This window comes from Takifugu flavidus, chromosome 12 (assembly GCF_003711565.1).
Source record: "Takifugu flavidus isolate HTHZ2018 chromosome 12, ASM371156v2, whole genome shotgun sequence".
Lineage (NCBI taxonomy): Eukaryota > Metazoa > Chordata > Actinopteri > Tetraodontiformes > Tetraodontidae > Takifugu > Takifugu flavidus.
Genome location: NC_079531.1, coordinates 9,389,639 through 9,416,779, shown reverse-complemented (window position 1 = coordinate 9,416,779; position 27,141 = coordinate 9,389,639). Strand labels below are relative to the sequence as shown.

The following is a 27,141-nucleotide window of genomic DNA, read 5'->3' as shown; positions in this document are numbered from 1 at the left end:
TGTTAGGAAGGAGAGATGAAGAGAAGACACCAAAGGAATGAAGGAACGAGTGTTCCCTATCAGCACGTGTGAACAGGAACATACCTGAAGTTAAAGGTGGTTGCGTTAAAATCACCTTGGTGGATGGAAAAGGCACCCCTAATCTAAGGAAAGAAACAGGACAGTGGAAATGTAGATGATCTACAGTCTTGTTGACTTTGATACTGTTGTTGAAGCCAGAAAATATCCAGTTTTCTTTCTTTTGATTTTCAATAAATTTTAGCATTAGGCATCATCTGGCTTTCATGTGGGTGTTTTTGCAAAACACCCACATGCACGCACGCACGCACGCACAAACACACACACACACACACACACACACACACACACACACACACACACACACACACACACACACACACACACACAGACGTCCACACTCAGCCTATTGAGAGTGTCATTCCTCCACAGCTCTAAAGGCCCCTTCAGATAAGAGCTACTATTACCAGTGACATAATGGAAGAGGAGGAGGGTCTGACGAACATCTGCTCCTCTCTCTTGTCTTCCATTTTAGTGCAGACCCCCTCCCAAATACACACACGCACACACGCACACACGCACACACGCACACACACACACAACACACACACACACACACACACACACACACACACACACACACACACACACACACACACACACACCATCTTTGATAGTCTGCTCTATGGTTTGGGACACAGTCCTATGAAAGCTGATAAGATGGTGGAGATTTATTGTTTTATTCATTATTTTAATAAACATTTAAGCATGAAAGAAGTTTTACACAGGTTATGCTCTGGATGACCAAAATGTCCTCACTGAAGGATCTTGAGGCCAAAGTTTGATGGTTGGCATGTGTTTATAATAAAACATCTGTTTGATTTTGAACTGTCTGCATAATAAGAGCACCTACCTGGAACTGAGGTTCTGATTATCAGAGCTTGATAAAAACTCCATGATAGCACACATCTAAAGTTCCACCTAGTGCAGCTCTGTGAAGTTTGACTGGGAAGTTATTGCAGCAGGTCAATGTGATGATAATCAGACTGTCATGGCAGCTTCTTTAGCATAATCTTCATGTCACATACACACACACACAGAGAGAGAGAGAGAGAGAGAGAGAGAGAGAGAGAGAGAGAGAGAGAGAGAGGGAGGGAGGGAGGGAGAGATAGTGCCCAGGAGGATTCTAGCAGCAGGCTAAAGGTTGTACCCTAACCTTTGACCCCCTGACATCAGCTGCTTCACCCCCTTCGCCTCTGCTGCCTGCTGGAATTCACTCCTGTGGATTCAATTAGAGAAAGAGGGACAAGGAGGGTGCCAATATCTCCAAAACAAGATAACAGTGACAAATGCCTGCAATGGGTCTGTCATGGAAAATGAGACAATGATGAAAGTGGTGAAGAGAGTTCAGGCTGTGATTCTTCAAAATGCCTTTGTGATGGTGGTAAAAGGGGTCAGCAGTGAACAGCACACTGACCCGCTGGGGCAGTTTTTCATTAATTTGAGATGACATTGGTGTAATGCCATGTAATGCTATCGAGGCTAAATCAATGTTATTATTCCTTATCTGCTGCTGATTTCCAACAAATTGCTACAAGTTGTTGGCACAGCTTTTCTTGTCACAGAAAGATTAAAATTGGCCAAATCATTAAAATCAGGTCATTCATATATGGATTTTTTTTGTAACAGATTAAATATAATCAATCTAGCCAAATCAGCAGGTGTATTCTTTTTAAATAAATAAATAAATCAACATCCCCCATCAGGCCTTTAAAATAATAAAGCAGAACTATAGCGGAAGTAGAAGTTCGCTATGCTACATCGTCATCTGCTGGATAATAGCTCTATTACAAGTCAACGCCAGGAACGCATGCTGGACGGGTTGCAAGTTAACAGTGCGACCACAGCGGCACTTTAGCGTTTTCCCATCAGCCCAATGAGTATGTTTTGGACTTCTGGACTACACTGGAGTCAAAAGATAAAGTAAAACCTTAGAAACTGCTTTGAGATGGCCGCGCTTTATGACTACTCAAGTTGTCATAGACCGAGACGTGGTTTAATTCACGTTGTCACCACTAGAGAGAGCTACGGCAACAAATTAAACACAATGTGACTAATGTGACCAAAGACTTACAGAGTTCACGGGGTGGCGCCTTTGTCTCAGCTTCAGTGTGTCTGTTCGGTTTTTTTTTTGTGTTTTTTTTTTTTGTCTGTAAATACACATGTAACTCTGCCCCTGAACTGGACTGATGGGTCCAGTACAACTAGTGGCTCTTTCACAACCTCAGCAGTGGTGTGTGAGTGTGTGTCAGTGTTAGGTAACCTGGATATGCGGGTATCTTCCCGAACCCAAAACAAACGCCAAAACTCATTGTTCTAATAACGGAGACATGCTGCTGGAGCTTTGAGTTAATCATTATATAGCAAGAAAGCCACACCTCTCCTTAAATAGATGTCGTTTGACTTGAAACCGTTAAATAAGAATAAACTACTCTACAGCTCTTGTTAAATAGGAACAGTTTAACAATGGGATCAATTATCTTACCTGTAGTAAAGTCTGTGGGATGACATGGTGATGTTTCATCCACATTAAATACAGAATAATGGGCCAATTCTTCAGGGAGATGGAAACAATGTCTAAGAATGAGAGAGAGTGCAAGCTGTGTGTACATTCCAAATATTATCCCTTCAAATCAATACAACAACATACAATACCAACCTGTCTGCTTTGAGGCCAGTGAACATCAATTTATCGTCATTATAATGTTTTCTTTTCATCATCTTTTCAATGCTTCTCAGGGTGAAATGTCATCCTGAGGATTCTTGAAGGAGATCCCCTTTGTTTATGATTGTGCAGTCGTGTGGCTGCAGTGTCCACACAGTGAGGTTTGGCCGGTTCTTTCCTGTTGCTATGTATTTGCAAATGTCTCCATATGATGCCGTTTAAACGCTACCATAATGTGACAACATGCCAGCTCAGCCGCACAAGCTTTACGTAAATGGTTAACCCAAATGCGCTGACACATGTGTCCTGCGTGCATGATGGAAAGGAAGCATTTGTATCTGTGAGGGAAGTGTTTGTGTTTCTGGAGCGAACGTATGGTTGTGTGCGTCAGTGTCTGATTACACAATCCCAAGGTCCTGGCCTGTGTCACAATCCAGAGATGTTAACACACCTCTGATCTGGATCTTTCCTAAACTTCTTTCCCAATTTCATCTGAAATGCCAAAGAAACTCGTTGTTGTCCAACATGTATTCAGGATCCTCGGCCTCCATTGTCTCATCTTTCCTCACTGTTGTGAATTATTACTCGGCCTGTTTACATGTGCAGATGTGTGTGTACATTACCTACACACCCACACTTCTGCAGTTATGAATTATAGGAATGATTACTTATGGTGCGATTGCAACACCAGGATTCCTTGTCCAGTGTCCATCTCCCTCAGTTACTGACTGGGGTCAACATGGGTTCAGAGCCTCTGACTGGTCTGAACCTTTACCTTAAAGAAGAGCTGCAGCTGTGGAGGGAACACCTCAAACAGTAGTCAACGGCTTAAACTCACCCGTAATTCTGCATGTGAACGATCAGAGAGGACTTCTGGTCACCAAGATCACATAAGTCACTGGGGTCAGTGGTCACTGGGGTCACAGAGGTTCGCACTCTTGTTCTTTATGACACCAGTCAAATGTCTCAGCTGTTCATTATTCAGAGAGTCAGTAAGCAGTCGTACGTGCTGAAAGTCACAGAACAGTGCCTTGATGGAGTAAAGGCTCCCCTTTGCACACATTCCTCTCACACCAGTACCACATGTGCACGTTTAATAACAGATAAATAAAATTATTGCTTGGTTTGTTTTGACTCTCATTGCAAGCTCAACTCTTCAGTTTTGCTGGTATCCTTCCATCAGCATTTACAGTTGACATTTACAACATTCAGGATTCAGGATGTCTTATTTACTGGGTTCGCTCCACACAGACTACAATGGTTGTCGGTTCAGAACCCTCGTCACCGTGCTCTCTGTCTTCGAAGCGACTCGAGCCTTCAAAGGAGGTTACACATCAATAATGGTTCGTTATTCTCTAACAATGTTAACCTGAGATAAAAATTCATGCTGGAAGAAAGGTGTCATCAATAATAATGTGAGCAATAATGTGGCAACAGGAACAAAGAGAAGGGCTCACTGGACCAAAAAAGGACCAAAACCGGTTACACATAGTTTCTTACCTATTGTCCGAAATTGTGGTAAAAATGTGCTGATGAAAGGGGATATTTTTGGGGATGTACTCACGGTTTTAGCGTTTACTGTATGTTTGCTCATTAGCACTGCTGTCCAGCGTCATCACAAGTAAAACTTCCTTTTAATCAGTCGTCACTAATGTTAAACTACATCACTCGACAAGTCACTTCCTTAAAAGCTTTGCCTACATGTAGACATATGGCTAAACCCTAACTTCCCACTCTGCTGGTTTGTCACATGTTCTTGACTGCGGTACTAGAACACACACAGCATTGTTCTTTTTATGTGCTGATTCCTGGTTTCATTTTGAAAGTTAGTGTCAGCAAGTAACATCTTCCTGGCAGATAAAAGGTGGAAATATTATATAAAGCAGCTTTTCTAGAGATGCTGACTTGCATTCTTTAGGACTTCCTGTATCTGTTCTCCCCCTTCACCTCCTTCTCTGCCAAGCCAGAGGGGGTTGGGGGTCAGGCCCTGGGTCTATAAAGCAACCAGACACAATTCTGATTGTAAGTAACTATATAAATAAAGATTAATTCAATCGACTTTGGGAGGAAAAGAGAGCAGCCAAACGAAAAAACAGGAAAAGAGATTGATTTGATTTGATTTGATTTGTGTTGACTTTATATTAGCATTATGCACCACAACACAAAGGTTTGACAAAATCAACACACTTACACACACACGCACACACGCACACACACACACACCACACACACACACACACACACACACACACACACACACACACACACACACACACACACACACAAAATGAGTAAGCCCTAAATCACCATAGAGCACTTTATATGCCAAGTTTGAACATCAGAATAAACACCCCTGATATGTCAGGAGGACAAAAACAGACATCCTGTCACCATGACGAAGCCGAAGCTAACTAATACAATAAACCAGCTCGCTAAGAATAACCTGAGCGGACTCACAGCTCCTTACTCTAGTCACCCAAAACCACCAATCTGTGCAGATGTCACGCACGAGTCGACCCTAAAAGGAAATTACAACACAGCTTACAATTTGAATAAAAAATGATTAGAATGCTGTATTCTGTATTTTGTCATTTAAACCTAAAAGCACTGGCTCGGTCAATGCTGTGTTCCCCATGACAACAACAGAGCCAGCTGTTTTTTCTGAAGACCCTTGTTGAAATTAATTTAAAAAAGGAATTTTTTAACAACTTTTCGCACAATTTCATCTCATTTTTGAGATGCTTGATTTAAAAGAGGGGGATTCTGCTGGGCTCTGCACTGTTGATGTCACGCTGATACGTATCGGGAGGATGGAAGCCAAGACAACACACCCACACCCACACACACACACACACCCACACATACACACCCACACACACACCACCCACACACACACACACACACACACACACACACCACACACACACACACACACACACACACACCTCTTGTCAAAGACTGTTTCATCCCACCTGTACAAACATGGTCATGTGTCCATGTGTGAGACGTCCCTCACAGAGGACCTATTGTCCTTCGGTTTTAGGCGCTCGTGCTGTGTCATAAATTGACCACCCAGCCACAAGCTACTGACTTAAGTTTAAAAATCAACAGTATCGTCAGTTAGAAGAAGTTGCTGAACAGCTCTTTCCTGTGGCCTGCAGGGAAAACACTAACAGTTCAGCTACTGAAATAAATGTTTTGAGTTGTATATTTTTAAGTGTTTTTTTTTACCTTATATATGATTATCTGTAATTTTTATTTATGTTTTTTACAAACTTGTTCTTCTTGATTTGTTATAAAAGGTGCTTTAAAATAAACTGTTTAACCAGGCGATTTCAGAATTCCTATTTAAGGCCATTATTGACTCTCCTTTAGCCAGAATGCTAACGCCACACAGTAGCAACCCCAATTAAATCTGGTGTTCCAGGATTAATTTAAGAGGCTGAAACTACCTACAATGAGAAGAGACACAACACAACAGAAGTTAAAAGTCTGTCAATCTATAAATGTTTTTCCTAAAATACTTGTGTCGTGAGTTTTCAAGAGCATCTTTGAAATAAAATGGAACACAGAACACAGAAATCCCTTTTTTGGTCTCATGTTCAGTTGACACATCTGGTGTTAATAAACTCAGCCACATGATGCTAAATTATTTTCATACCACGCTTACGAAATGGGCCCAAAACAGGAAGTGCAAACTCTAAAAGGAGAAGTCAGCGTGGAGCGTGAGTGCGAAGAGGAAGCCGACTGTCCACATGTATTTGCCAGCCTGTTGTGAAAGATCTGCTTTAATAAGACAGATGTGAAACTGTCTAAAGGGACTTTCTTCATCTGCACAATAGCTCATCTGGCGACTAAAGCCTCTCTTCAAACCATGTTTGGTTGCACTCCACATAACAATACAGGCACCACACTGGTTGTCGGAGCAACACGGATGGTTGGTGGAGACACAACATATGGATCCCATTAGCTTAAATAATCATAGCAAAAAGAATAAACAAGCAGCAAGTTCTCGATTACAGCCCTGAAAATGTATTTAGACAAAAGAAATGTAAAGATATTTTGTAGAAAAACATGTAAAACAAAAACTAATGTTATAATTGGGTGAAGGTCTTGTGTTCAGGGCCTTGTGGAAGTGGAACTTTTGTTGCTTATTCATCTTTTCAGCAAAACAGGTAACACTTGATGTACTTTATCCCAAAAGCTTGACAATATGTAGCATATAGCAGGTTTTCTGTTGAATACCTGCTCTTTCACTTCTTCCTCCCGAATCCGAATACTTTTTTCCTGATATTTTCACAAATCCATTTTGTGCAAGTTGTTCACTCATTAAGATTCACTTCCTGTTCTCCGTTTCTTTCCTTGTATATCATGAGAAATTGGGTACATGAGTCAGACTAAAAACTGACAAGGAGAGGAGAGGAGAGGAGAGGAGAGGAGAGGAGAGGAGAGGAGAGGAGAGGAGAGGAGAGGAGAGCGGAGGGGAGGGGAGGATCCTGTTGGTATCTTGACCACCATAACTGGCTGAGGGTTAAATGACCCTGTTTGACCCATGTTTCATATTAGGTATGATGGGAGGAGGGTGGAACCAGTGAAACCACAATTTAAGAAAAATCACACAGCCTTGAAACAAGTCAAGATGTTACCGTTAACGGATCTGGCTGATTGTTTTTGGGTGTTCTTGATTGTTGAGAGCATGAATGATTTGAAGACTGTTTACATCAGAGGTTGTAAAAATGTATTCTGTCATCTGATGGTCTCTCAACTCAACCAGACAAAAGACTGAAAGGCACCAGAACAACCCTGTCAGTCTGATACTGAAGAGGCTCATCTGATCACACCTGTCATCATGCACAGAGGAAATGGAGATAAATATTCTACTGCTCATTTTGCCAAACCGGATCTATACACAAACACTAAAAAAAGGTCTGCCTACACAAGATGGCATTTGAATGTGTACACGTGCTTTAGCCTTAGTTTAAGGTGATGGCGAGGCTGCCTCTGGTCTGCAAGGGTCCATACGGACACTTCCAGTATCAAATAAATCCCCCTACATGCACCACATGTCTTCAAATCAGGCCCTGAATCGCTGGCCTCCCTGTTAAAGGTGGGACTATACCAATATGTTGTTTTACTCGCAATATTAGTGACTTCCATGCACACTGTTGCTTCCAAATATAGACTCAGTGATTTTTTAAACACTGTTCCTGAGAGATGATATTTAAGTAACCCGCCTTCACCAGAGCTCCAGGAGTTGCCCGGTCACATTTCAAAGTTAGTGTTCCAGGGAAAAAGGACATACAGCTCTTCTGGAATTCCTCATAGCCGACTGAGTCCAGATCATAACAGTGAAAGTAAAAGTAGGATAAACCTGAAGAGAAAAGCAAACAGATGTGGTCAGAAGGGCTTAGCCTGTGGGGGGATTTCCGGGAAATTTCTGCCTTCCCCTGACTGTTTACCAAACCCTCTTCCCGTTCCTACTGCTCCATGTCCTAGTTGCCCCCCCACTTACTCTCCGCTTGCGTCACGCCACTTGACTCGGCGCTGAAGTGATGAAGGAGGAAAGGAGGGCAAAACGAAGGCGGAGGAGGAGCACTCTGTGACCGAGGAATGTGCCAGTTAGAGAGAACATGGCTATAAAAGGATCGCGCTTCCACTCCAAAGCTGTGATGTCATTGCACAGATATGTTCTCCTTCCTCTCCCTTTTTACTGACATCGCTCTTTCTCCTGAAGCAATCTGTTTGGAGCTATGTAACCTAGCACTGAAGAGAGCAGGTCATTTATGGATCCGTTCTGCCCGTCCCAGGTCTCCCCGTGTGCACAAGGAACACTGCACAGGAGGTCAAAACATTTGTGAAATCAAAGATTTGAACGAATATGTTCGTTTACTCATATGAATTATATTATAGTATGCATGGCAGCTAGTTCTTAGCATCTGTATGTGAAGCACACCTGAATAAGATAGTTCATTATTTTCATTAGCAAATACATTAAAATATGGAAAGTCATAGGTCTTAAAAGCCTGTCAGAGTTTGAAATGGTGGCCAATGGATTTGGCTGTGAAGTTTCTAGGAATCCACACAACAGGCGCAGGTGGTGTTCCCTGTTGCTCACCTCATGATGACTCGGTGAAAAGGTCTGAGACTTCTTTGTGGTGAAATGATGAGAAGACATCACGTTCTGAAGCGTGGCGTCATAAACAACTTTAATCTGGAGCTCAGCTGGGGTAAAACAACAGATGTGGTGGATCGGCAACAGCATCATTTTTTATAGAGCGATGCAGGATACATTTATATTATAAATATTTAACATCTACTGACACACTGGATTTCCAGTGGCCTAAATTCTGAAGAAGTTACATAAGACACTTCGTCACTCGCTGTTGACGAAGGTTTGGGGTGACGAATTACTCAACCTCCATAATCTGCAGGTTTTGACAGGGAAGGAGAGGGAGAAATTCCATAACAGACTGTGTCTGAGCATGTACACACACACACACACCACACACACACACACACACACACACACACACACAGTGATGAAGACAAAATGTCTTGAATAGGTGGGAAAGACAGATTTGTTAGGAAGGAGAGATAAAGAGAAGACACCAAAGGAATGAAGGAACGAGCGTTCCCTATCAACCCGTCTGAACAGGAACATTGGTGCCTGAAGTTAAAGGTAGTTGTGGCAAAATCACCTTGGTGGATGGAAAAGGCACCCCTGAACATAGGAAAGAAACTGGACAGTGGAAATATAGATGAACTACAATCTTGTTGACTTTAATATTGCTGTTAATAGTGGGAATATGCATCTTGTTCATTGTCTTTACTAACTGGACAACCTCGGCTGCTTTGTTTACAGAAATGTTCCAACAAACAGGAAATTCTGACAGGAACTCCTCTGTTTAAGCTCCACATTGAAATCTATCTTTCTGTTTGATTTGTTGTTTGGTAACAATCTTTTTTCAGAATCCTTGTTTGACGTCATCATTCCCTCCATTTCTTGCCCTTTTGCAACTCTTGCTTAATCTTTTTCTCACCTTTGAACAACAGAATATAGAATTTCATTTGCAGATGTCCACCCAGGGCTGAACTTTACCTGCATGTGATCCACCGTTTGTGTGTGTATGTGTGTGTGTGTGTGTGTGACAACGCGTGCGTACGTGAGTGTGTACTCAGGACCAGGTGATTTCAGGAGCTTTGTGGTTGCTTATTAACAGCTAGACTTGGTGGTTGTAATGTTAAGCCTGCGTTACCATGGATCCACCACAGAGGTCCAGAGGTTATTTTTGAGACAGAATAATTCAAAATAAGTAAGAAAATGAATAAAATATTTAACAGCAAGTCCGTGTCGACAAGAGTTAAACAACCAGACTCATTTAACTAACTGGTGTTATGTTCATTACAAGCTGGTTTGGTGAACTTTGATCAGTTCAGTCCTTCAGAACAGGCTTGGAAGTTAATATTTGCGTGCACACACATATACACCCCCCCCCCCCCCCCCCTTCCCACACACACACACACAAATCCCTTCTGTTTACTCTTTGTGGTCATCGTCCATCACCATAGCAACGCATCCTGCCATTGGTCCAAAGGGGAAGGGGTGTGGCCAACACAGGACTTTCATAGATAAAAATCAAGTACACGAGAAGCAACTGTGAAAACAGAGTGTTTGGGATTTTCAGTCATTTTCAGACTTTTAAATATCGATTTTAAGACACCGTGCAGTGACTTTAAAGTGATAAAAGTGATAAGTGAAGGTATTATGGTAATAGAAGTGGTTTCTTTGACTTTTCAGTTAATGAGCCTGTTTGAGTGATGTTTTTATCGGGCCCTTGAGGTGGGCTTCGGCTTCACAATCACAGACAAATTCTTTCAAAAAGGAAGCTGCGAAGATGCCAGACAGCTAGTGTTGAACAAAAGAAAGAATAAATGATAACAGGGGAATCATTAACTTCTGCTCCTTTCGAACATGGATTTCGTGCAGCAAAATATTAAGGCTACATTTCCATAAAAGTCAACAGTGCTGTGGACAATTTTGGTTTCTGTGGACTACATTTAGAGCTGGAGTCACAGCAGCTCTAAAAGTCTCTAAAAGAGTGAGGAAGATAAATATCAAATCAAATGAAATAGAGATTTATCCAGCATACAACCACTACATTTGTTGGTTATTACAGAGGTTTTTCCACCATTCTATCAACTTTCCCATTGATTTAGACATGACCCCACCAACAAGCAACAGCAACAGGAATAATTCCTTTTTAGCAGGAAGAAACCTCGAACAGGACCTCACTCTGTTTTAGCTGCTCCTGCCGTCAGTCCATCTTGCCCAATAATGTTTGCCTGGAACCATTTTCCACTCTCGGGATCTTCTGCCTTTTTAATTTTTTTTGCATTTCTAATATACAGAGTTTGTTGACGGGGTCCTTTAGTTACTATTGTGTCTAATCAATTTGGCTGCACATTTCTTTCTTGCTCATGAAATGTCATTAATAATTGTATTTTGCTTTAAGGCACAGCAGCTTTTACCTGACTTGATGTGGGAATGTCCCACAGGTGATCTAGTGTATACACAACACAGACACTGTTTGCAACAAAACACTGTGTGAGACAGACAACAGGCGGTTCTTCCTGTTTTCACACCGGTGACCTGCCTGACAGTCGAACAGAAAATGGATTCTGTGTTTCTGCATTTGCAGAAGTGTTTGTCTAATAGTGAAACTTAGGGAAAGTCATATTTATTCCCATTATACAGGTACTTATTCTCAATATTCAATATTTAGGAAAATAATTGTTCTTTGGTCTTGTAGTGTGTCTCAGTTCTATCAGGTGAATAAATACTAACCTTTTAAATTTGACAAATATTAAGTCTTCGTCAAGGATTATAAAGCTGTAGTAAGCAGATAGTAACTGTTTAGTGTGGATTTGCTACTGAATAAATACAAAAACAAGTCACTTCTTTATTTATAGATTTATTTAATCCCTTTCAGGCAAATTAAAAATATAGGCTTTTCTCTTATACTGCATTTTTCTCACATTGGTTTTTCACAGACCTTGAATATTTTCTTTTCTATAAATAACGTACAAAATACATTTCTTTATCCTGAAACAAATAAATATCATAATAAATATTTAAGTTAACAATATAAGGCAATAACAGAAAGGAATACTGTGGCGTCCCTGGACCAGGCTGTCGAGCAAACGGGGGAAATAAAAGATGGGTGCAATTTCCACACTCTTCCTCACACTCAGAATGTTTACGGCTTCAAACCTTAGACCCTGTGTCAGAATGAAAAGGTCCATATCTACTTTGCTGACATATATTTTCTATAAGCACCTTTGAATCATCCAGCCTTTTGCAACCTCAATGTTTACATCCCATGTCTCGGAGAGATGACACATGCACCCTAATATGTATAGATATATAAACACACGCGCGCGCACACACACACAGGCACACACACAGAAAGTGATGTATGAAGCTTTGGTTTGAATGCTACAAGGAGACTTGTATGATTCTCCCATTAACTGAGCTGTAAAGTGCATATCACAGATAACGTGTCAGGTCTTGCTGCTTAAGGCTACTGAATTAAACATTTCTTTGGCACTATGAGTAAAGATCCTTTGAGGCTGGGAGAATATCTGAGGCACGGCAATTACTCAAAGATAAGAAATTTTGATCAAAACAGATTAAAAGCATAAACCAGGTCGTTATCCAGGACTGTCAATACCTATAGAGGAGCTCATATTTATGGAAGACCACATATGAAGGTCTAATAGACTACACAATATTTTTAAGTATAAAAATAACTATGATGTTTGGGTGATAAAATGATCCTAGCATGTGTAGTTTATCTAAGACAAGTTGTATTTTTTTACAAGCATAAATTAAGAACTAAAAGTATTAATTGTGTCATCAAAAGTTGACTTGTCCTGATCAGTTCTTAAAAATGTCCAGCTGAACAGACGCATGCTGCAAGTTTTCCCCTCTGTTCTTTGCCTTCTAATCAGACAGGGACAGGCGTTCAAAGACGGTGAGCCTCTTGGTGTTGGAGCCGTCGAAGGTTGGAGACTCTGTGCCACTGGAGCCCCCACTGCTGCTGTAGCTGTCCTCCAGGGAGTCCTCTGAAGAGAAGCGCTGGAGGCCAGCAGGCTTGGTGTATGCTCTGTGGCCTCCAGCGCTGGGGAAGAGCTTGTTGTCCAGATTTTGCCCTTCTTCCATGTTAGTAAAGGCTTTGGTGCTGTTACTGCTTATGTTATTTCCGTGGCCACACACACAGCATGAGGCCTTTGGATCCAGAATGAGAGGAATGTTGTGGATGTCTCCGGTGCTTTTGCGGGTCTGGTGGCTGCCAAACTGGAATGCTGCTGCTTCATTCTGGAGGGAGTCCCCAAAGACTGGCGAGAGGAGATCGGCAGGAGGTGGGGAAACGGAGGGAGCCCGACTGAAGCCCATATTCAGATCGTTGAACGAAGCCCATATTCAGATCGTTGAACGAAGCAGGGAATGATGGAGGAGGAGAATTGCGTGAGGAACCCAAGAAGCCAGCGAAACTGACACTTTGACGGAGCTGGTGTCGAGCTGTGGGAGCGACTTGATGCTGGAATTTGGCAGACGTCAGCGAACCTCCACTGACTTTGTCCTCATGGATGAAGTGGCAGCGTGAGCCGTAGGGGCAGTAGCCAAAGTTGTAGAAGGTTCTGCAAGGTTCCGTCTTGTATTTAGGGTGGCGGTACAGTCCTCGCAGCTCTGCCTCACCATGAGCAAACTGGCACTTGCTACCATACTTGCAGGTGCCTGTCTCCTGGAAGCCTCTGCACAGCTCAGTCTTGTAACGGTTGGTCGACACCATTGGTTGAACCTGAGCCGGCAGGGTGGACGATGGAGGGAAACCCGGTGGCGGAGGCACAGCAGAAGTAGGTCCTGAGGGAACGCCCTCCAGATTCTTCAGGTGTCTGAAGGAAGTGAGGAAGCTGCTGCTCGACTCGGTCAGACTCATGGAGCGGTCCGGCCTGAAGGGCGGCTGTTTGGGTTTGGAGACTGGGCCCTGGCTCCAGATATTGGATGTCCAGAGTGGACTGCTGTTGTCATTGTAGTTCATGTGCTCAGTGCTCAAGCTGTGGACCGACAAGGCAGGGGGGGATGGGGGCGACAAGAAGGATCCTGATTGGCTGAGCTCAGTCTGCCCTGGGACTTTAAATTCAGACTGCGGCAGGAATGAGGTATCGTTCAGGGTCAGGTTCATGAAGTTCTGTTAAAAATGATTGACAGAGTTAATACACAGATAATAGAAGCAACAGAAATCAGTAAAGTAACATTACTATTAATCACTTTTTCTTTCTGATAATTTTATCAGTTGTTAAAAAAGTCCAATGTGAGAAATAAGCTGTTATTGCCATACTTGTGCAAATGTTTCCTGTCTAAAACCTTCATTATCCATGTGCGACTTCACACTGTTTACATAAAAAGGTTCAGTAGAGTTTGGAACACATTTAGTTTTCCATTTCTTTAGGATTTCCTGCTACTGTGGCTTACTGTCTCTCTCTCTTATCTCACAACCCACTCAAGATGGAGACTTGGCTCTTAAAGAAATTTACTGCCGAACTTGTCATTATCATGTCCACAAGCACGCTCAGTTCCAGCTGCAGAGCTACCTCACATCAGAGGTAATCTTTCCCCTTCAATATACACGGTAAAATGTTTTCACCAAACAATAAATAAACCACACAAACGGTAACTCACCTTCTTGAGGATGTTGTCAAGCATTTCGGACATGCTGTACCCTTCAGCCAAAAAAAAAAAATATTCTGCGCTGTGATCCACAGTTAAATATTTGATATCTGTGTTCAGACTGTTGCTGTATGTCCCAGCTTTTTATATGGTTACAGCAGAAACTCCTCCCAAGGTGTTCCGGGATGACCCTCCCTATAACCCTCCCCCCGCCTCAGGTTTCAGTGTGAGCTCAAAGAGGGCGGGAGTCCAAAAAAGTGTGTATTTTTAGCTAGCTATGTGAAATGCTTCACTTTTGAAGGCATGTGGAAGGAAAGTGCCATTAGATAGCTGTTTTGTGCTTTGCTGTCCATGTAGGCCTTTAAAAAAATAAAAATAAAAAAAGGGTTTGTTCTTATTTGACATTATTATAGCTTTGGTGCCTGAAGGGCATTATAAATCACTCTTGGAAATTTTACAAGATCGGTCACACCCAGACATAAAGAGACGACATGGAATATGTGTCTGCATAAATATTTCAATGTACTTTCTGTAATCTCATAACCTAATCAGAAACTCAACATACACCATGTGATAAGGGATTGTTGTTACTTGCCAGTAAGAAGCTCGATCAAAAGCTTTTTCATCACAGAAAGTCCCAAACAAACGTATGAGGAATCCAAATTTACGTTTTCTATACGAGATTGCTGCGCTGGTAATAACAGTTTTATTATAATCTGTTGCAACTGCTGCAAGGGTTGTGTGTTCACATGAGTCATAATTGATACTGGCAATGACGAAGCATATGGTCTGATAGATGTTGCGCAAGAGTAAAAAAAGAAGAACCAAGGGTAAACTGACAGCCGTGACAGGTTAAAAGATGAGTGGAAAATCAACCTGAGGCAAATGAATGAAACACACTGGAAAGGTGTGGATAGAGCACACACAAGCAATATTCCACAACATTTCTATAAAAAAAGATCACTGTATGGGACCTGTGTAATGCTACTGAACAATTATCCTCAATGATGTTTTTATTCAGCAATTTAAAAAAAAAAAAATCACTTAAGATAAACAGAAACCCTGCCAAATGACAAGAGGAAAGGTTTCACTTGGAGTAAAATGTCCTTTAAAATGAATAATGTGTAGTTTTATTTCATTTATTAATGCTCTTCTAAGTAGCCATGATGTAATGTCAGGAACCATCAAGCGGCCTCTCATGTTCAGTAGCTAGAAATAAATAAAACAACTATTTATAATCTGGACAGTGACGATAACACTCAGATCTAGTTTAATATAGTGTGTAGAAACCTTAACTCCGATATAGTCCGTTCATTCGGGATGTTTTCTAATCTGTAAACTGGTGTGTGAGGGCAAAAGTGACCACAGCAACGTGTGTGATGCTAGCATGTTTCTTTCTGATTTGTGGTTGTCTTGTTCTACTTGTTCCCATTTGGCTCTCACCGCAGTGGTATGGAAAGTCACTCAAAACAGGGAGGGGCACACACACACGCACACACACACACACACACACAACACACACACACACACACACACACACACACACACACAAACAGAAAGTACATTTCTCCAACAATAACACCATTATATATAGCATAACCCAGATATGATGGACATGATTGATGTACCGCACACCATTCTCTGTCACCGTGGGCAACAGCGCCATTTGTAATGTTTCATCAATAGCATGAAGTGATCGTGGTGCTTTGATGGGTTCCAAATTGCTAGCGGTCAACTAGTTGTTTGACGTGTTAAAGAACAACTTGGGGAAAAAAATGGAAAGAAAAGAACACAAAATTTCTTGAGGAGAAATTTGTTCTGTGCGGTTTAATAATTTGAATCTGGTTTTGTCTCATGCACATCAGCCCACCACAATCACACACCAGTGCTCAAAACTTAAATAAAAAAAAAACAAAAATAAAACATTCTCAGACACCTAGACAGGTCACAGTCAAAAGGAAAGTGAAAGAGTCTTTCCACAGGTGGGATGTAATGGTCGAAATGGATGCTTATCAGAGTATGTTTCTTCTGATTAAATCTCTATCAGATCAATGGAACCATCCTTTCAACACTGGAAATGACAACAGTGCTTAAGTGAGAAAGCATCCACCCAGAGTTGTGTAACTCATGTCACCTCACCTATCGAGAATGCTGATCTGGGGCCAGAAGAAAGATCTATTTATTGCTCTCAGTTCATTACCCTGTTGGAACCTGCAGTAAACACCCGTTAACACTGAGAATTCTGAGACAGGGTTCAGACTCTGCACAGAAGGAATCCTAAAATTCAAGTTACAACTATTCCACTGTGGCTCAACACATCATCTTGTATCTTAAAGCCATTCAGAGCCATCCAGATAGTGGAAAGATCATGTTAGAAGAGTACATAAGAGATCATGTGAGACATGATGAGAACAGGAGCCAAGAGGGCTCCACTATAAGAAAATACACAATGCATGTTTCCATTGAAGTGGTAACATTGGTGAATATCCAGTACTCACTACAAACTGCTTCTGCCATTCTAAAGCAACAACTTGCATCATAAGTAGAGTTCAGCTGGATTTAGAAGCTTCAAGAAAAGCTAAATTCCTTCTGAAATGTGCTGAAAACATTTGGTCTATCTTTTTTCTCTTGGGTGACTAATGGAGTAACTGCCCAGACTCCTCCAGTGATGTGCAGTATGTGCAGTCTTCTGACATGTTGGGGCACACGTCGCCCAGTCAGCCTCACTGGTGTTTTGAAAGAAATGGTTCACGTGATGAACAGTACTTTACAAAAGGTCATAAAGATGAAGCTACAGACCGGCTGTTTGCCTTTAAGTTGTATAAATGGATCATTTACTAGAGGACGTCGATCTTTACCTCTGGATGGAACAGATGCATTTACGTAATTTGACACTGGAGTGTCCCCAAATAGTAATAGACACAACTACAAACTTCAAAAGTTATTTTTGCCACTGCTGATCCTGTTCATGGAGGTAATAAAGGTAATAGAGTTCTCGCCCCTTCACCATGATTCAGGGATTCCTTACTTGGGACACATCAGGGGAACTTTCTGAATGACTCACCCTGGACTGCTGGAGAGGGACATTTCATTATCAGAAGTCCTCCCAACGCCAATAATCAGTAATTGATGATTGATAAGTGGAGATTTAAATGTTTTTAGCTTCTTTTCCTTCGGCCCCAACCTTTTACATTTCACACCAACACTGTTTGGCCAGCCTCGGCCTCTCATATGTGACACTTTCAAATATTTAACCCAGGGCAGCATCGCCATGGTGATGGGCCAAACTGCACCCTTAAGTGGGCACGGGGATCAGCAGTCACTTAGCAACAGATCAGAGGCCGGTTTGCTCAGCTAACATGGCTGCTGCAGCGACGTGGCCGACTGCTCGTGTCTGTGAATTAATCAGGTGACTAAGAAAGGAGGACAGCAGCGAAGGGAGACTGGAGTCAATGTGAGTCACCGCCTATGGGAAAGTACCTGCCTCTCCAAACACACCATCTATAGGTCCTGTGTCAGACAGGGAAGTGCATGTGGGATTATCACAATTGGAGATGTGGACTTTAGCCAATCCTGTGGTTCACACACGCTGTCACCATGAGGGTGATTTTGGTACAGCAACTGACACAACAAACAACTCCTATTGGCCTTGATGGGCTGCTGTGAAGGAAATCAGCATAAGTGGGAAGACTTCATGGGATCATGACACTGCACATACATTTTCATGGGCAACCCTATAGAAATGTGTGACTGATGAGAAACTCCCTGCATTTGGTAACACCAACCTCTGTTTACATCAGAATCAGGTCATTACCGGTAATCCCAGAGGTCAGCCTACATGATGACTGATCAGAAACTCTGTGCGTCACCATATAGGAGTAACTGCAAGTCATATGGCCGCCCTGCTCTAGTTTTCAGTGCTAGTGCTGACCCTTTTCTCTTTTTTGTGTAACCATCACTTGTGTTCTCTAAATGTTCTACAATTAAGGAGGAAAATAATGATTAATCCATATTAAATGACCTTTGAGGATTTATATATCTCCTTCTGCCTTTTATAGAGGTGATATAAATAAAATTAACTAGAAAAGCATAAGAAAATAACATGATTAAAGAAATGGAATTTAAAAATGTCTTTTAGCTGTGACAAAAGATAGGTAAAACTGGTTCTTCTCGTTTGTCTGGGGTTTGTTTTGGAGGCAGGAGCTTCACATAGACAATGACCTGTCAGCTTTAGTCTTTTCTTTCCGAATAGAGCTGAACTGTGTCAATGAGCAGCGTGACTTACAAAACTCAAAGAAACAGTTTCATATGTGATCAAACATAGGAACTATAGCTGATAAGAAAACAGTAGCCTGTTCCTTTTTTTCAGGGAAGAGCAGTTTTCTGGTTTAACAGCCAAAAAAAGGTGTATTGATTAAAAAATTAATGACTTGATTCTTATGTTGTAACTGAACTTTGTCGTCAACAAGAAATATGGTTTCAGTCTGTTTGAGACAGCCGTTGTGAACTGGCTTTGTCAGCTGCCAGAAAAAAAAAAAAATCCCATTTTTTTGCCTCAGGAAGGTTTTTTTCTTTTTTGGGGGTAAGGTTTCAGTTTACCAGCAAGTTCGTTTTACTTGCAAGTTGAGAAGAGGAAGAGAAACAGTTTGAGGGAGAGAAATAAACCAGCATATAGAAGTAGAGGCTGTTTACTGGTAGGGTTTGCAGCCCATAATAACCATTTTACCTATGCTCGTAGATCCAGAAATATTTTACAATAACAATTATTTTGCTTTTACATCAAATTGGCTGTGAAAATTAAACTTTATGAGCTCTCAAAAAAAGTGCTTTGTCACTTCAGAATAAAACTAATTTCATTTAGAGTGATCCCAGTTTTCCAAAGTTAAACATATGGCTGAAGTCTTTCTACTTGTTGGATGGGTCAGAGTTTCACCCCTCTGACAGGGCTTTAGCAGTAAGCTTGGTGAGCTCCAGGCTACTCATCTTTTCTCTTCAAGTCCAATCTTCCATCTCCTTAGTGTCACCATTGGAATGCAGATAGTTGTATTTGCATCCAGAAAGGCATCAGTGTCAACATTAACCATTGTTCGCTCCAGGGCTGTTATTGAACCTGTGCATCATTCACACATCCTTGATCTTGTGTGAATCTCTTTGTCACGTCTCTCAATTATAATTTGATTTCCAGCCTCATAGTGACCTAGTTCACTTACACCAGTGCTTCCCTGCAGCCAACCTGAGCAACCGTGAAAACTGTCTGCAGGCTTTTGTTGGTGGTCCAGCATGATACTCCTGATTCCTCCCAAATGAGGCTTTTGGGTGGAGATTCTAACCCGCTCCAGCTATGAATGTATCAGTAAGTGAGTGAAGGGGCAACCTGTCCTGAAATCATTCCTGCCTCACCTGTTGACTCCTGGGACAAACTACAGTGTTCCCTGTGACCCAAACTTAAGCAATAAGCAAAGGAAATGGATATGTTTTCTATTTTTAACCTTTTCTATGTGTGTCCAGTTCTGTGCTGTCCAGATGCAGTCTTCAGAGACCTTAATCCAGCCACGTTTTCCGTCCTACCAGTCAGAAAAGCTCAGGATCCCATTTCCCCTGGTGAAAGCTCTATCCGCCCGGTAGGGCAGAAACCCCGGCTGGATTGTGTCCCTTGACATTTGTGTCTGGACAGTGTTGGTCCAGTTTTATTGTGAAAAATCTCCTTGAACGTGTAGTTCCTCACAGATGGTAGGGTCCCTTTCTCCTGTGAGAGAGACATCACCAAGCAGGAGGTGTGCAATGATAGCTGCCTACATGCTGCCAAGCAGCAGCGCTGTGTTAAAAACAGATTTATTCCTTTAAGAGGATATTTTGATGTCACTAATACACTATCACTAACTTGTATATTTTGATAAGCAACAGTAAAACGAGTAAAAGAGCTACAAGTGCAAACACATAAAACATTACCATAAAAACTTGGACTTTCTCAGGGTAAACATGCTTCAAGCACAGCTATCCCTTCAAACGTCTGTCTGTTGGCACAGCAAATGCTTTATCAGCATGTTGGTACCTACCCGTGTGTGTGTGTGTGTGTGTGTGCGTGCGCATGTGTGTGCGTGTGGGTGCATGTGTTGATGACCTGCTGTCCAAGGTCAGCGGTGTATGTTGTCAGGAGATATCGGCGTCTGTAGCTACGTGACTCACCCAACGCACGGGTGTTTTCCCACTAGGCCAGCCCTGATCCACTGTGATTCTCCCAGAAACAAAAGCAAGCTCTCTCCCTGGCCGCCATCCAGCTCTTAACCTGAGCCATTTGAAAGAGCCCAGAAGATGTGCTGAGGTTTTTTGACTTCAGGAAAATGTAATCACGGCGTTCCTTGGGCCAACACTAGCTCAACACGATCAGATTTCAGTGGTGTCGGCAAACCCTCGACATAACAAAGAATAAACAGAGGACAACCAAGGACATGACGAGCAACTGGAAGTATAGAAAGTACAGCAGAGCAGAGCATGCGAGGGAAGCAGACAGGAGTTTCTGAAGGCTTAAACAGGCGAGAAGTATATTTTGTTACTGTTTCATTCTGTGTGTGCTGTGTCTGATTGTAACATTCCCTCAATTCCAGAAGATCTCAAATGGATCTTGAATGGCAGGGGATTGTGTACGTGCATGTGGCTGAATCACTTTTGTAGATTCACTGAAACTCCCCTAATTCATTTAAACTGTTTCTCACCCTCCCAGCCTGCCATTTCCTTCCCTTTTTCCTGCCCAGAGAAGCACACCACTCTCTTCCTCTACGCTTGGAAAAAAGAGCCAGAGTGAAGATTGGCCAGAGAATGAAGAAGGAGGGATGAATGGGAAAGCAGAGGAGGAAAATCAAACCAGTGAAACAAAATGTTCTGAGCTGCTGGCTTAGGCAGCTGCCAGTAAATGAGCACGCTCTGCCTGGGAAACTGACATTTATAAAATCCCCTGAAATTAGATGAGTGGTGAAATGTGGTGATTGCACTTTGTCACATACTGGAAGGAAAGGAAGGAGAGAGAATATTCTATTTGCAATGTTTTCTATTAACTTCCAGGAAACAAGTGTCATAGACTCTGTTCAAATATATAATTCTTTATGTCAGTATTTTCAATTTATGAATATAATAAAGCACAACTCTACAGAAATGTATGATTGTTAGTTGAGAGGTGCTGATTGTCTCTCTGTATGTCTTAACTGCAGCATTTCATCCATTAAGACCTGGGATGTTTGGGTGAGGTGATTCTTTTTGAGCAGCATTGAGCATAAGGCTTTAGGAAAAGGTCCAAAACACTTTGCTTTAGGAATAACTCCAAATACATACATTTATTGTGGATTCTTCTACAAGCATGATGGTAGGAATTAACTTCCTCCTTTGACTTAGGTCACAAATATCTTTCTTAAAGCAGTAAAAGGTATGCAAAGATTACAGCTCATTAGCTAACAAATACGTAGCATGTTGTGATTGGTGTATTTACCACATTTGCTTCATTTACACCCAGATTACCACATCATGTCATTTTAGAATCAAACACTTGCAAAAGGGCACACACAGAGTAAAAACCCTGATCATTTCTTCAACAGTAATCACATCAGGCACACCCACATGCTTTCTTAGATTAGCTATTACTTTCACTTTAACCCATAAAAGTGCAGTGTGACGAACACTTTTATTACCTTGAACTCCACTTTATCTAACTTTATACGTTTTACCTTAACTTATTAAGTCCTTAAACATCCTAGTCAGACGATCAGGTGACAGTCATGTGCCTGACAGGAAGTGACCTTCCAAAATGGTGATCTCACCTGCATACAAAGTAAAGGGAGGAGTTAAAACCTGTTTTTCCAAACCAAGCAATTTCAAACAATTTAACAAGCACAGAGCTGAACATGTTTTATTCTGACCATATTCAGAATAAATGGTGGCTGTGGTGTTACAAAATATAGTCACATTTAAAGCAATTTTTTTGCTTTTTTTAAGTTAGGCTATTAATCCACTATATGAATAAATAATATTTTTGTCAACATAAGATAAGATGAAACAACGTTTTTTCTTCGTATCATTCCTCTCGGCTCAAATTGTGCATGCGGTAATTGCATTAAAAAAATGAAACATCTCATGGTAACACATCACCTTGGTAAACAGGTGGATGGTAGCTGATACGTAAGTAGACCTTTGATGTTAGCATTGCTAGCATGAGATCTAGAGTCAATAGTCCAAATACCATTACCTGTTCTTACATTGTCTCTTCTAATGTTACACTCCTTGCAAGAGCCCAATATGAAAATAATATTTGCTTCTAATGTCTGCCTGGTTAAACCTCTACTGACTGGCACTGCTTCTTCCTTTTGAGTTCTATCTTTTGTGATTGTACTGCACTACAGGGTGTGTGTACTGTAGCTCCCTCACACCCCTGACATACGGTTTCTTTAAAAGGAAAAGTATGTTTCTGACTGTGCCAGAGGATCTAGAGACACACTGAGAGTTTCACACTCACAGAAGAAATTATAAAGTCTGTTTTTTTTTCCAAGGGCCAACTAATTTAACTGATTGCTTCTTTTAAGAGTTCATGATTGAGCCACGCAAAGCAACCCTATAAAAATATAACAATTTTAGGTCCAGGGACTTTGGATTATGGTGTACTGCATTATTGAGAGTTTATGGCACGAGGAGACTGGGACCTCAGATGGCTGTATGATCAAGGACACGCCTGGTAATTGCGAGCAGGATCAGAAAATGGTACCATAGCAACAAGGGACATACACTTGAAAAAAGAGTTATGGCTGTTTTGAGTGGAGCTTTCATAAGATTAAACAGCTAAAATGTGTTTGTCACCAGGAACAGAGAACAGAGATACACTGAAAGCCCTTTGTCCAGTCTCTCTGCTCTCTTCCTCTCTCTCACATACACTTTGTATTTCCCACTACAGCACTATTGACACACACATAGTTACACACCAACACCTAGGGCCGATGCATATGACACAGTCCTCTCCCACACATGCTGCCCACTCACTCCTCCCATCTGAAAGACTCTTGTGAGCGTGTGAAACTCTACTAAGGTGTAAAGATGTAATAGGAAGGCACGGTGAGTGTGTATGAGAAAGTTTGTTTTTCACAAGGATGGAAAAAATACAAGATCGTGTTTGTGCATTACATATTGCGTGAGTGGGACAAAGCTCACATTTGGGGTCCTGACTGTTACCACAAAGTGAACGTTGCTGAAGCTCCGGAGGTGTGGGCACTAACATTTTAATTGGCTCGAAAGTGATCACTTACGAAGAATTCCATCTAAGGGTAGCAGGGTGGTGCAGTGGTCAGAACCTTCTGGGTTTCATTCAAAATTGGGCCTTTCTGTTTACAGTTTGCATGTTCTCGTCATGCCCATGTGGGTTTTTCTCTGGTATTCCAGTTTCTTCCCACAGTTCAAAACCATGCATCTAGGGCCAACTGGAAACCTGCCCCTAGGTATGAGTGCATTTGTGATGGGTGTTTGTCCTGCAATGAGAAGCCATGGTCCAGGAGGTATTCCTGCTGGGTGACACCCCCCAACAGCACCACCCCACCCCCAGGTCTGCAAAATGGTGGATATCAACTTGATTTGATTTATTTTTTAACATCATTTTAGTAGGCTCATTCAGTAGGTGTTATATTTTTTCAGTCCTGAGCCATTAGATTGTGAAATATTAGACTCTTGTGAAACCAAAATCTTGCCCCATTTCATTAATTGTTTCCATTTTCATTATCTGGCATGCTGTTCAAGTTTGCAGGAAAAATTCAAATATTTGAAGTCAGCACCAGTAACTTTATAGTTAATTTTAAGTTTGAAATAGGGTTCAGTCAGCTGTATGGAAATCATGTAAATATGTGGGTCCATTCGAAGTTGCATCTAGCACCCACTGTTTATTTGTGATGGTGCATTCCATTTCCCTGAAATGGCATTTACCTCACACCACACGGAACACGTACTGTAACTGGCCTCAGACGGTGGGCAACTCTGTGGAAACTATCATTGCTGCTAACTTTAGTAACTAGTGCCAACTAATAACAGCACTTATTCGGACACTGGGTGCACAGTTGCACAACTCTATCGATGGGATTAATCATTATTAGTATTTGATGTCGCTGAAGCAAAACAAATTGCCAAACAATCCCAAAATACTCCGTTTTCACTCTGTTTTCTGGGTCATTTGGTATTCAACCCAAGTTATGAGGTGGAATTCTGGATTCTGCTGCATTTGTGATCAGAGACAAGAGTCTAACAGTAATGGCATGAAGTGCTGAGACATCAGAATATTCTCTCTCTGTCTCATCAGGATTGAAATTTAGTTTTTTACCACGTGTAAAAGATCAAGCGCCAACAAGGATCACTCAAAGATGGAAAAGCCAGAGAAGTAAGAAAGCAAAACTATTAGGCAACCTTCTCTCGTCTTGCCTCATATTAATTTTCTTGACCCCAGCATAAGGAAAACACTCCAAAAAGAACATCGTTGCAAAATCAGACTTTTGGGAAAAGAGACTAAAATATAACATTGTAACATAAGGAGCTTGTGTGAGACATTGTGGTGGCAGTAACCATAGTGGGAGCTGGTCTGGATGACCCATAATAACCAGAAATGTGGAGCTGCGGAGTTCAATTTTAAAACAAACACAGAAATTTGCATTGAGATCGACGATGACCACAATAAAACTCCAAAATAAGAATTAAATGCAATAAAACACAGTAGACTTGATGTCACACACACACACACACACACACACACACAATAATGAAGACTGTGTGGCTGAAACCTGGAGACATGGGTGTGACTTGGCATTGCCTAATTTTAAGAAAGATCACATGACATGACATCAGAGGTCCAAAACCTGTTTTGAGTTTATGGCAGGAAATGATGCAGGCGCCCGCGTGCGTTTGTGTGTGGGCTCAGCGGGAAAACATTCCTTTATTTTAGCTCTGATGTTTTAGGAACGAGATGTGATGGATGAGCCGTTAAAATGGTGACTGGATTTGCAGTCTAATTATAAAAGCGGTCAGTCATGGGTTTGCCTATATGACAGAGACACAAACACACATACACACAGCCAGACATGCACAGGCTAGAGTCACAGAGGGAAACACTTGACATAAGGCGACATGGGGGAGGACATGCACAAACACACAGACTTGCATGCCTGCCTGGTGAGGCACTGAAGAATGTGTGCTATGTCGCTCTGAGCAGAGTTGTGTGCATGTTTAGGACCCTGTTCTTGATGGTCTCAGAAAACCATCACCCGTCAGCCTTTCTTTAAGGTGTCAGTGGACTCTGTTTGAACCTGTCAGTCAAGCGTGTGAAGACAGAGTCTAAAAAGGCAGTTATATACATACATCTTTATGGGAACTTTAATTCTTCAATCACATACATTTAGCATATGGAGTAGCAGCCATTTGCACTTCTGTATTCAGTTACTCATGAGCAAGGAGCAGGAAATGAAACAGAAATGAACAGGAGGAAATAGATGTGGCCAACATATACAGAGCATTTAGAACTATCATGCTGTGTCTCTGCATCACAGGTAGTGTGTTGGGGTCCATAATGAGACCCGTCATGATGCTTCATTAAATAAAGCTCATTACTGTAAATTTTCATTAGAATTTGTCCACTAAATTACACAATTTGGCATTTCCATCACACACAAAATCACTTTTGGGTGTTTGATTACCTGCAAACGTTACAGCAAAATATCACACATGAGTGGACACTCTTACTGTTAATGACATGTTTATGACTTCACGGACTACATTTTCCTGGGCTCACCACTGGAGTGGCGAGCGAACATACAGGTGTACCGTAAACCGTTAGCTGCTCTCTTTCAGTTTCAGGACATTGTTTGACTTCAGGAAACTACTGAGAAGTTCCCAGGCTTGATTATACATTGTTTCCAACGACCTCTCATGTCGCCCCTGGCTACAGTCTGAGTACAGTTCACCATATGCAGCATCAAACCGCAGTGGCAGATGCGAATGATAACATCAAAAAACGAAGCGGAATGACTCACAACCACAAACTGTGCCTGCATCACATTGTAGATGTTTAAATTCTACCAGTATCTTACAGGTTTCACAAAAACAGCGCTCCTTGTTATCATTTCTTCTATTTGTCACTTTTCCCCTCATTTACCGCCCCTTTGCTCACTTAGCCGTGTGATCAGAAACATACAGTAAATGTAGGAGGTTATCTGCTCACTTACTCATGTGAACTGAAATTAGGTTTCACAGAATGTTTTGGCATGTTAAATAATAAGTCAATACAACGTGCGGTAAACACTGTAACGCACAGTTAATAGAGCTGCAATTTTATTGTATGTTACTGACATCAGGATGCACATTAATACAAACTATCCTTAAGTGTTTCGATATACTGTAAATAAACATAGATTTTTAGACAGTCTCGAATTGGTGGCACAGTGGTCAGCACTGTCACCTTACAGCAAAGACGTGGGGGCCAGGGGGGCAGGGGAGGCCTGGCGGGAAAGGAAGGGGGGGGGGGGGTCTCAGTGCCTCTGCCATCAGTCTAGGAGGTGACTGAATGGTGAGCACAGATTTGGAAATGTTTCAGTCAAAGAGGAGCTGGAAGGCGTCAACCAAACTCAGCCCATTTAAAACTGTTGGGATCTAGTCCTTGCAC

At 41.7% G+C, this 27,141-nt stretch overlaps 1 protein-coding gene and 2 long non-coding RNA genes across 3 annotated transcripts; 1 reads left to right on the top strand and 2 right to left on the bottom strand.

The window, feature by feature from the left end:
- Nucleotides 1–558: 558 nt before the first annotated feature.
- On the bottom strand, nt 559–3,319 carry LOC130535048 (uncharacterized). Its single transcript, XR_008953028.1, has 3 exons — nt 2,738–3,319; nt 2,564–2,655; nt 559–1,297 (listed from the first exon to the last, which is right to left on the bottom strand). It is a non-coding gene; the product is annotated as an uncharacterized LOC130535048 (long non-coding RNA).
- An 8,380-nt stretch (nt 3,320–11,699) lies between these two features.
- On the bottom strand, nt 11,700–14,643 carry zgc:162730 (uncharacterized protein LOC564559 homolog). Its single transcript, XM_057049847.1, is given in 3 exon segments — nt 11,700–13,244; nt 13,246–13,995; nt 14,487–14,643. Coding segments are annotated over 3 exon segments (1,281 nt in total). The 5' UTR covers nt 14,520–14,643; the 3' UTR covers nt 11,700–12,746.
- A 3,364-nt stretch (nt 14,644–18,007) lies between these two features.
- LOC130535045 (uncharacterized) lies at nt 18,008–21,624 on the top strand. Its single transcript, XR_008953025.1, has 2 exons — nt 18,008–21,115; nt 21,196–21,624. It is a non-coding gene; the product is annotated as an uncharacterized LOC130535045 (long non-coding RNA).
- Nucleotides 21,625–27,141: the final 5,517 nt, after the last annotated feature.